The 12,378-nt window shown below is 39.9% G+C and overlaps 1 protein-coding gene across 1 annotated transcript; it reads right to left on the bottom strand.

Annotated features, from left to right (window-relative positions):
• Positions 1 to 4,532: 4,532 nt before the first annotated feature.
• On the bottom strand, positions 4,533 to 10,444 carry stmnd1 (stathmin domain containing 1). Its single transcript, XM_060942252.1, has 5 exons — positions 10,369 to 10,444; positions 6,872 to 7,007; positions 6,507 to 6,637; positions 6,269 to 6,400; positions 4,533 to 4,733 (listed from the first exon to the last, which is right to left on the bottom strand). Exons 1-5 carry the CDS (start codon positions 10,438 to 10,440, stop codon positions 4,533 to 4,535), a joined length of 672 nt encoding a protein of 223 aa, XP_060798235.1. The 5' UTR covers positions 10,441 to 10,444.
• Positions 10,445 to 12,378: the final 1,934 nt, after the last annotated feature.

Below are 12,378 nucleotides of genomic sequence, written 5' to 3'. Positions count from 1 at the left end.
CCCAGCTGACTATGGGCGAGAGGCGGGGTACACCCTGGAAAAGTCACCAGGTTATCGTAGGGCTGACGCATAGAGACAAACAACCATTCACACCTATGGTCAATTTAGAGCCACCAATTAGCCTAACCTGCATGTCTTTGGACCGTGGGGGAAACCGGAGCACCCGGAGGAAACCCACGCAGACACGGGGAGAACATGCAAACTCCACACAGAAAGGCCCTCGCCAGCCACTAGGCTCGAACCCAGGACCTTCTTGCTGTGAGGCGACAGTGCTGCAATAATAATAATTATTGAAAAAAAAACCCATATGTTCTTACCATTAAATACTTCAATTCCATATTTTATTTATTTATTTTTTTTAGGGGCGAGGGGGTTGTTTTCAAGTTTTTATTTTGTCCTCCGTGGGTTCAGCAACATGCTCCGCCATTTTGTTTTTCTCTACTCATGGTTATATGAGCTGATAGCCTAGGAGTAGAGTAGCCAATCAGAGCATGCGATTGCTTATACCCAGTGAATGTGGATAGAACAATATTAAATTCATATTAGGTTCTTTGTGCATCTTTGAATATCATTCAATAAAACAAATAAAAATCTGTTCTGTATATAAATCTTGACAGTTGAAAGATTTGTCACCTCTTCAAATAAAGAGCGTTATATAGATTATTTGTTTTGTAGGACACAAAGCAAGTAGCAGGAAGTAGTAGGTATTTGTGGAAAAACTTCCATTCTTGGCAACTGCTATGACCATTATCTACTTTCAAACAACTGATCATAATCATTCATACTTATTCATGTATTTGGCTTCATTTTGTACATCACTGTAATACACCATTAAAAGTATAGCAGGTAAATAATACACATCAAGCTTATGTTTAAAGGAATACCATCTACAACATATGTAGTACATTACAGTGAACATAAATTTCAACAAATTTCCCTGGATGAAAAAAAAGCCTATTTATTTGAAACTTCCTTACAGTAGAAGTCTGTGGGCAGTGGATGAATGCCGTCAATAATCACTGAAATAAGATTAAAAACTTCCATCATTACATTCCAACAGTAAAGGGCTTGGGATGAGATAGACAATGTTTTGGTTGCTTTCCAGACTTCAGCCTCAATGACATCTGACAGGATTTCCCAAATGGCCACACAGATGTGTTTTACATCAAGTTTGACTGCCCCAACAAGTGCCCTTAGACTTCCTCAGAAGCGAGTCCTGAATAAACAAGTTTTCTGTTCTTTTCTTGTGACAGGGAATTATGCGAAAAGTATTATCTGTGGTCATCTCACATCCCACTACATGTGGTGAGAGAACGTGCTGGAGGATTTCTTTAAGATAATCTTCACTAGAGTCCATAATGGCAACTAAAAAATAACCTGTTAAAATATATGTTACTGTACAGTTGTGTTCAAATAAATAGCAGTGCATTAACAACAGTGAAAAGTTACATATTTTAAAATAGCTTTTATTTCCATATTTCAAATATCGTGGAAACATCTCATCTCATTATCTCTAGCCGCTTTATCCTGTTCTACAGGGTCGCAGGCAAGCTGGAGCCTATCCCAGCTGACTACGGGCGAAAGGCGGGGTACACCCTGGACAAGTCGCCAGATCATCACAGGGCTGACACATAGACACAGACAACCATTCACACTCACATTCACACCTACGGTCAATTTAGAGTCACCAGTTAACCTAACCTGCATGTCTTTGGACTGTGGGGGAAACCGGAGCACCCGGAGGAAACCCACGCAGACACGGGGGGAACATGCAAACTCCGCACAGAAAGGCCCTCGCCGGCCATGGGGCTCGAACCCGGACCTTCTTGCTGTGAGGCGACATCGCTAACCACTACACCACCGTGCCGCCCTCGTGGAAACATTAGACATTCAATTCCAAAACAAAGCATTAACACATTTTATCAAGTCTGTGTTATTCTTTTACAGAAAGCAAAGAAAAGAAATATTAATCTTTTAAAAAATAGCAGTGTCAGCATTTTTCTCGTCAAACTCAAATTGAACTAATACTTATTTGCACGACCATTGTTTTTGATAACTGCTACACATTTGTATTGCATCGAGTCAACCAACTTCTAGCACTTACAGTATAAGCAGGTATTTCAGCCCAGGATGAACGAACTACATTCCACAGTTCCTATGAATTTTTGGGTTTTGCTTCAGAAACTGCATTTTTAATGTCGTTCCCCCCTCATTAGTTTCAATGGGGTTGAAGTCAGGGGATTGAGCTGCCACTAGATTACCCCAATCCTTTTTGTCTGCAATCAAGATGTTGCTTACTTACTCGTGTGTTTGGGGTCGTTGTTTTGTTGAAACACCCATTTCAAGGGCATTTCCTCTCTGGCATACGGCAACATAATCTCTTCAAGCACTTTGATGTATTCAAACCAATTCATGATCCCTGGTGTATGATAAACATGCCCAACGGGCGGCACAGTGGTGTAGTGGATAGCACTGTCGCTCCACAGCAAGAATGTTCTGGGTTCGAGCCCAGTGGCCGACGGGGGTCTTTCTGTGTGGAGTTTGCATGTTCTCCCCATGTCTGGGTGGGATTCCTCACACACACACACACACACATAGTCCAAAGACATGCAGTTAGGTGAACTGGCTACTCTAAATTGCCCATAGGTGTGAATGTGTGTTGATTGTTGTTTCCCAAGCCCAGAAATGGGATGGTTGTGGCAGGAAGGGCATCTGGCATAAAATTATGCTCCAATTATTATGACATATGGATCAGCAGGGTCTGCATGGACCCTGACCTGGCAACAGTGCTGGACAAGGAAGAAGATAAATAGGCCCTAGGTCTTCAGTGTACTGTGGCTTGAATTCAGTACCCGGGGGTCGTCTGATGTACTGTCGATGACCACTAGACCCGAAAAGATCCACAGAATCATCAGTCCACAGAATGTTACACCATTTCTATTTGGGCCAATCGATTCTGCACATGCCATTTTTTCAACAATGGTGCTTTACAGGGGCTTCTTGCTGAGAGCTTAGCATCGATCAAACAGTCTTCTGACTGTAACAGTACTTACAGGTTATTTTAGATCATCTTTGATCTTTCTAGAAGTGATGATTGGCTGAATCTTTGCCATTCTGACTATTCTTCGATCCGTTTTAACAGTAGTTGCTCATTTTCTTCCACGTGTTTCAGGTTTTTGTTGCCATTTTAAAGCATTTGAGATCATTTGAAGGCGACACGGTGGTGTAGCGATTAGTACTGTTGTCTCACAGCAAGAAGGCCCTGGGTTCGAGCCCAGTGGCCAACGGGGGCCTTTCTGTGTGGAGTTTGCATGTTCTCCTCGTGTCCGCGTGGGTTTCCTTCGGGTGCTCCGGTTTCCCCCACAGTCCAAAGACATGCAGGTTAGGTTAACTGGTGACTCTAAATTGACCGTAGGTGTGAATGTGAGTGTGAATGGTTGTCTGTGTCTATGTGTCAGCCCTGCGATGACCTGGCGACTTGTCCAGGGTGTATCCCGCCTCTCGCCCGTAGTCAGCTGGGATAGGCTCCAGCTTGCCTGCGACCCTGTAGAACAGGATAAGCAGCTACAGATAATGGATGGATGGTTGGATGAAATAATTTGAGCTAAGCATCCTATAATTTGCGTCACTTCTTTATACGTTTCCCCCTTGCCAAACAACTTTTTACTCAAATTACGTTGTTCCTCTGAGCAATGTTTGGAACAATCTGTTTTACTGAGCAATTCAGAATGAAATAACAGTGTGCGACATATTTGCTTCCCTTCTTCCTTAATAAAGGACAATTAACGACACCTGTCTTTTTTTCCAGAATGAATGAATTTTCTAATTAAACTGCTATTATTTTGAACACGCCCCTTTCAGTGAACGAAGCAATTCCTAAGAACAAGCAGCGTGCATGCACTGCAAATAATGATGTCTTAGCAAGTGAAAATATCTTGAAAATAGTTGAAACAATCTAACATTTCCTTTTATAAGAAAACAAGACACCAATTCTGAGATTATTAAACCTAGTTCTAGATTGCAACCAACTTATTCTAAGATGTCTTATTAAGTAAAAATATCTGTCCATGCAGCAAGATCATTTCACGAATATTAAGTAATTTTCTCCTCAAATTCAGTTTTCAATTTTTTGCAATGTGTCATGGCAGTTGGGTCTATTGTTTTTCTATTATGCCACTACATGTACAAATAAATTACTTGCCATGCAGAAATGTCACTACAACTAATAACAGTGGCTCATCAGGTTACTGATGTTGTGCTGCTATTTTTTGAACACAACTGTATGTCTATTTGTTCTGTGTTGAAGTGACCCATTCCCATTGTTAAACACTAACTAGAGTATTATAAAGTGCAAGTGCAAAAGTGTACACTTGTTAAAATCCTAATTTATATGGATACTTACCTTATGTGCTTCTATCATGCTAAATAAATTCTGGATAAGACTAAGCTGTGCTGGACCAGCATTACAGTAGTGGTCCAGCCAAGGGGCAGAGCAGGCCCAGGTTACAAGACTTCATTCTGTTGAAAGGTTGTCATTCGCCTGCACAGGAGAGTAGGTCAGCTGCTGCTGTTCCACTGCTGCCCAGATCAGGATCTTTCACTGTGGTTGGGATGTCAGAAGATGGAGGAGAATCTACATCTGGGTCACTCACCTCCCCGACTTCGACAAGAGCGGTTCCACGAGGCCGTGCAGATTTAACCCTCAGTCTATTTCGCAGCTCTTCCTCCCGTACCTGCAGACATACAGTACAGTGGAGCTTGAAAGTTTGTGAATCCTTTGTGAAGGAAAATGATCCAATATTACATATCTGTGAGTGGCAAAAGTATGTGAACCTTTGCTTTCAGTATCTGGTGTGACCCCCTTGTGCAACAATAACTGCAACTAAACATTTCCGGTAACTGTTGATCAGTCCTGCACACCGGCTTGGAGGAATTTTAGCCCATTCCTCCGTACAGAACAGCTTCAACTCTGGGATGTTGGTGGGTTTCCTCACATGAACTGCTCGCTTTAGGTCCTTCCACAGCATTTTCATTGGATTAAGGTCAGGACTTTGACTTGGCCATTCCAAAACATTAACTTTATTCTTCTTTAACCATTCTTTGGTAGAACGACTTGTGTGCTTAGGGTCGTTGTCTTGCTGCATGACCCACCTTCTCTTGAGATTCAGTTCATGGACAGATGTCCTGACGTTTTCCTTTAGAATTTGCTGGTATAATTCAGAATTCATTGTTCCATCAATGATGGCAAGCCGTCCTGGCCCAGATGCAGCAAAACAGGCCCAAACCATGATACTACCACCACCATGTTTCACAGATGGGATAAGGTTCTTATGCTGGAATGCAGTGTTTTCAGCAATGTTCTTTTTGGAGAGCAGTGGCTTTCTCCTTGCAACCCTGCCATGCACACCATTGTTGCTCAGTGTTCTCTTGATGGTGGATGCATGAACGTTAACATTAGCCAATGTGAGAGAGGCCTTCAGTTCCTTAGAAGTTACCCTGGGGTCCTTTGTGACCTCGCTGACTATCACATGCCTTGCTCTTGGAGTGATCTTTTTGGTCAACCACTGCTGGGGAGGGTAACAATGGTCTTGCATTTCCTCCATTTGTACACAATCTGTCTGACTGTGGATTGGTGGAGTCCAAACTCTTTAGAGATGGTTTTGTAACCTTTTCCAGCCTGATGAGCATCAACAACGCTTTTTCTGAGGTCCTCAGAAATCTCCTTTGTTCGTGCCATGATACACTTCCACAAACATGTGTTGTGAAGATCAGACTTTGATAGATCTCTGTTCTTGAAATAAAACAGGGCGCCCACTCACACCTGATTGTCATCCCATTGATTGAAACACCTGACTCTAATTTCACCTTCAAATTAACTGCTAATCCTAGAGGTTCACATACTTTTGCCACTCTCAGATATGTAATATATTGGATCATTTTCCTCAATAAATAAATGACCAAGTATAATATTTTTGTCTCGTTTGTTTAACTGGGTTCTCTTTATCTACTTTTAGGACTTGTGTGAAAATCTGATGATGTTTTAGGTCATATTTATGCAGAAACAGAAAATTCTAAAGGGTTCACAAACTTTCAGGCACCACTGTAAGTGCCCTTCTAGTATTTTCTTCTTCTTTCTTTTAAAACTCACTGAATCTTTTTTCATTTGTATTTCATTTTATTCTATATTTGTATACATTTATATTTTATCTTTTCCACTCATTTTGTATACTCAGAAAAAAAAGTGTTGCGGCTTTTCTTTCTGTTGTACCTTCCTCCTTTCCTCTACTTGTTTCATCTTCTCATCAAGGTCTTCCTTTGTAGTGAGTTCTTGTTCTTTACGGATCTTCAGTGACTCTAGGCGAGGTGGTGGTCTCTTCCTCGGCCCCTCTGAGTCAGCCAGCTGCATGACACCAGACACGTTACACCAATTTTGTAGTTATAGAGATCCGACTACAAACTTCAATAGGCAGTAACTGGACACTGTGCTTGCACCATGACCCACTTACCATGATGTTATAAGCTTCTCCGCTGCTTGCCACTCTGCTTTGGGCTGGGATGATGCCCTGATTCAGCAGCTGCTCCAGAATCACACTAGACTCCTGTCTCTGGCTCTCCTGAGTCAGACTTGGACTCTGAGCTAACGTACAACAAAGAGTAAGTTTTTGAGAAGGTACTATGAAAAAGGGGAGGCCTACATATTTAGATAACTTTAGAAACTTGGACCTACATTTGGCTGTTTGAAATTGGCCGTGAAAACAGGAGCCTGCCAATGCAGCTAAAATATATATTTTTTAAAAATGCCATTTTCTGTAATGGTCTCAATGATTTAAGGGCAAACGATTTTTACTTATGACCACTTTTGTCCTCATACCTTGCAGTGGTGGGAGAATCCTAGGACCTGTCCTGGATGGAACATAGGTCTCTCCTGTGTCCAGACCAACTCCACTGTCTGTTGTGTTTTTAGAGACGGCTGAGTCACCACGAGGACTCCCGCACACCGGTTCAATCTATGGATTTACACACAAAGAATTTATGTGTAAAAAAATTTATGGATCTGGTCAAATTTAGAACAGCACAAATAATGTACAAAGCAAGAAATAATCTATTGCCAAAAAACATACAAGGAATGTTTAGTGAGAGAGAGGGGGGATATAATCTAAGGGGAGACCTAAATTTTAAAAAACCAAAGGTTCGAACAAATATGAAAAGCATGTGCGTATCAAGCTGTGGGGCGACTTTATGGAACAGACTGGAGACAGAAATAAAACAAAGTGCAAATATAAATCTGTTTAAAAAAAGGTACAAAAATATTTTTAAACAAGTATATAGAAGAGGACGTATGTTAACGGAGGATGATGAGGGATAAATAGAATAGGGTTGATTGTTATATTAGAACTAACTTAGTATATGGTATATATGGTATATATTTATTTATGGGGATAGTTTATATATTCATATTTACAGGGATAGGTATATAGTAGATATTTATTTTTGTAATTATATATTTATAGAGATATTTATGAAGTGTATATATGGTATATAGTATATATATATATATATATTTTTTTTTTTTTTGTAATTATACATTTATATAGATATTTATGAAGTGTATATATATGGTATGTAGTAGATATTTATTTTTGTAATTATATATTTATATAGATATTTATGAAGTGTATATATGGTATGTAGTATATATTTATTTTTGTAATTAAATATTTATATAGATATTTATGAAGTGTATATATATGGTATGTAGTAGATATTTATTTTTGTAATTATATATTTATATAGATATTCATGAAGTGTATATATGGTATATATTTTTATAGGCGTATTAATGTAGTTTGGATTTCGGGGTAGTTAAAAAGGGGTGGGAAATTAAAAAAGTATTGTACTTCTTCCCACTCCTTTTTCGAACAATGTGTGGTGTTTTGTAATGTCTTAGCTCTTTATGTTATTTTATTTATTTTTTTAATTTCTTGTTTTCTTTCTTTTGTATGTACAAATAGTTAAATACATTTTTTATACATGTTCGAAATAAAAAATAAATTCATTCAAAAAATTCATTCATTCATTCATTCATTCAAAAAATTCATTAATTCATTCATACACACAAAGAATCTCGTGAACTTTATTTGTGACTGACTAATTCATACATTCACTTCAGGACTAACTGGTACTGTGTAATCCTGTTCATGCCTCCAAAAATACAACCATCCCAGACGTAAAAGACACTTGTGTTTAAAATGAAACTTTAAACATGTGCTTGTTATTAACCACATTAAAGGAATATTCCAGCATTTTCTCAACCTGTTTCGAATCTCTGTGTTGGAAAAAGAATGGAAAGCTTTTAGGGTGATTGTTGACAATTGCAAGGCAGGTTTGAGTAAATCGGTTTTCTGTTCTTTTCTCAGTACAGGGAAATGTGCTGAAATTTCTGTCCATGGTAAAAATCCAGTACATATGTACTGAAAAAAAAAGTTTTTCATGTTTTTAGCATTATATCAGAATTGTGACATGCGTAGCTATTAGGAATACATACTGATCAAGCTCAGTGACTCAAAAAAATGATAATTATACAGTAGGTAGTTTGTTCAGATACTGGCCATGAACGTTTACCACACTGTTAGGGACATACCGCGATCAGCCATAAAATTAAGAACACTGACAGGTAAAGTGAATTACATTGATTATTTTGTGACAATGGCACCTGTCAAGGGGTGGGATATATTAGGCAGCAAGAGAACAATCAGTTCTTGAAGTTGATGTGTTGGAAGCCAGAAAAATGGGCAAACGTAAGAATCTGAGCAACTTTAACAAGGGCCAAATTGTGATGGCTAGATGACTGGGTCAGAGCATCTCCAAAATTGGCACATCTTGTGGAGTGTTCCTGGTATGCAGTGGTTGGACCGAAAGTGGTCCAAGTAACGACAACCAGTGAACCAACAACAGGGTCATGGGTGTCAAAGGCTCATTGATTGGCATAGGGCACGAAGGCTAGCCCATATGGTCCAATCCCACAGAAGAGCTACTGTAGCACAAACTTTCTGTTATAGCCAGCATTAACTTTTTCAGCAGTTTGTGCTACAGTTTGTGCGACAACTTTTCAGATATAAAAAGTTCAGCTCAGCCAAATATTAAGTAGGATAATATTTAGGGGCAATATTTTCCCAATTGGGAAAGCACTTTGTTTTAGGATTCTACATAGAAACTTGTTCCCCCAAAGGGTCCAGCAAAGAAAATGTAGAACCTTTAAAGGTTCTAAGAGTGGATACAGCGCTGTTTTCTACAGGTTGATCATCATAATCATTGTGTAACCTTGGCCGAGAGACTACACACAGCGTCCAGCCAGCAGTCGGGATCCCTCGTGGCAGCGCCCAGTTCAATGAGGTTGAGCTCAGTGTCCCTTGCAGTGACCTGGGGATAGGTAATGTGACCCCTACCAGCTAATTTCCAAAGGACGAGCTTGAAAATTAGCTCCTCCTTGGCATGGAAACAGTGGCCCACAAACTGTGTGCGTCGCTGGCTCGGGCTGGTGCTTAGCCTCAGCAAGGTACCATAGATTTGGTCCAAGGTAGGCTGGGACCTCCAGGACAAACCCTGAACCCTGCGGAGCAAGTTGGTGTAGCATCCATTGAGGAGTTTATGGAGGCATGCACTGAGGGTTCTTTGTAGAGTTGAAGGTTATTAGCCTCCTAAAATGGTTCTAGTACCTATTTTGATAGGTAAACATCAACCAAATGAACCTCTGTGGACCTCGGTTGAACCTCTGTAGGAAGACCTGAAGGCTCTTTGTAGAACCCTACAACAGCATGTTTACCCATCAAAAGGGGTACTAGAACCATTTTAAGGGTACTAGAACAATTTTAAAAGTTCATTATAGTGGAACCCCCAGAAGAAAAGAAAGAGAGGTGGCCCCCGGAATACCTGGAGACGGAACACAACAGCAGGGAGCCAGACAGCTGGCTACACCCGGAAGCAGTTGGAGAAAGAAGCACAGAACAAGACAGAGTGGAGGAAGAATGTCAGTGGCCTATTTTCCTCTTTAGAATCACAGGCTTAAGTACGTAAGTGAAGAACCATTTTAAGGGGTATTAGAACCATTTAGTGGTACGAGAACCATTTTCGGGTATAAACCCAAAGCTTGAGCAGGTTATGGAGATGAACACTGGCAAAGCATCACAGCATGACACAATGTACCTGGGCACTGGTCATGACAGACTGTTCAAATATTAATAACTCTCACGTCATATTAAGAGAAGGAAACCAGAACATCATACTCAGCAAACTTTTTAGACATTTCAGCAGACTTCACTGTGATATTACTCAAAAGAGAATGGTGGGTGATGAAATAAGTGACTGTACCTCAGCTGTGGTGTCGAGGCTGCCTGGTTTTACAGGTTCCACCACCGTGAGTCTGGAGCTCCCACAGCCCATAGTGAGTCTTTCACACAAACTAAAGAGCTTTACCTGTTACCACCAAGTCACGCAAAGGTGATGAGGAAATGTCGCATTCCTGTGCACGAGCTCATGTCCTGACACTCATGTTGCTACAGACTCTAATGGTTGCTAGGGCTCGTTGCTACAATAAATCTGATCCTGTGTTTCAGAAGTCATGTTGAGTTTCTGGTGCCAGACTGCCACCTATAAACACACACACACACACACACACACACACACACACACACACACACACACTCACTCTCTCTCTCTCTCTCTCTCTCTCTCACTGCAGTGGACTCCAAGGGACTAAACAGAGAAAGCTCACAGCAACCATGGAAAAGTTGTTTTAATCTCAACAGTTTAGCTCTTAAAGGCTCTCAGCTCCTAAATGTGTATGTTTGTGCTATCGAGTAGAGCGGGGTCAGTTGTAACATTATTAAGCTAACGTTATGTAACATAAGATATTATTATACACATATGGGCCACTTTTTCCATGGAATAAAAGCATGTATTCTGGGTTTACTGATGGCATGCAATATTGTTATCATATCGCTTATCCTCCATGTATTACGCCACTCTCCCCAATGGAGAATGAGCGTGCAATATTGTTATAATATTGCACATTATCAAGACAACACGACGTCACATTTCAGAGCTCATGCAAAGATCCAATGACTAAACTTCAGCTGCGCATGCGCACATCATTTCTTTGTCAGTCAGGAGAGAGAGAAGACGGGGTTAATTCAGTGCTCGGATTAAGCAATAAATAAATAAACTGAAACTAAAGACACGCTGAACACCTGAAAGGCTACCAAAACTTCATTATATATTCTTCATGCATATTTACAATAGAAAAACATACCAACAGACATAAAAAACTTGAAAAGAGACACGTCGGAGACGTAAAACTTCCACCCTAGTGAGTGACCGTGATAGTTTGTTCACAAGATTGAAAGAGAAAGATGTGTTGAACACCCAAAAGGCTACTAAAATTTCACTGGATATTCTTCACGCATATTTACAAGAGAAAAACATACCAACAGACATTGAAAAACTGAAAAAGAGATCAATAGCGGAAATATAAAGTTCTACTTGGAGGTGAGGAAAAGTGACGAAGACTTTTACAAGAGGACTTCACTCGTGGACTTCAATGGACTCGTTTTGAACAACTGCAATGTAACAATTAACTACTACCAAAAGTAACTTAGAATTTGAACTGTTAACCTGGCTATAGCTTGTATATAAGTTGGGTTGTTGCTCAGGCTTTTTGGACTTGTACCATTTTTATTGTTAGAACTTTGACTTTGTACATGTACACTGGATTGACAGAACATTGAATTACATTTGATCGGAATCAGCATTCAATATTGGTAAGCTACCCTCCTGTTCTTAACTTTTTATAAAATCTATAATTGTGCCATCGAATGTGTATGTATTATAATAATAGCTTTTTTCGTGGTCTATCAGATATATTCCATTCAGCAAGCATAATATCGAACTCGTCTTTGACTCATTGAATATCATGCTAGCTGAATGCAATCTACAGTGGGGCAACAAAGTATTTAGTCAGTCACCAACTGTGCAAGTTCTCCCACTTAAAAAGATGAGAGAGGCCTGTAATTTTCATCATAGGTATACCTCAACTATGAGAGACAAAATGAGAAAAAAAAATCCAGAAAATCACACTGTCTGATTTTTAAAGAATTTATTTGCAAATTATGGTGGAAAATAAGTATTTGGTCAATAACAAAAGTTCATCTCAATACTTTGTTATATACCCTTTGTTGGCAATGACAGAGGTCAAACGTTTTCTGTAAGTCTTCACAAGGTTTTCACACACTGTTGCTGGTATTTTGGCCCATTCCTCCATGCAGATCTCCTCTAGAGCAGTGATGTTTTGGGGCTGTCGCTGGGCAACATGGACTTTCAACT

This window comes from Neoarius graeffei, chromosome 16 (assembly GCF_027579695.1).
Source record: "Neoarius graeffei isolate fNeoGra1 chromosome 16, fNeoGra1.pri, whole genome shotgun sequence".
NCBI lineage: Eukaryota > Metazoa > Chordata > Actinopteri > Siluriformes > Ariidae > Neoarius > Neoarius graeffei.
This window is presented reverse-complemented; position numbering and strand designations above follow the sequence as displayed.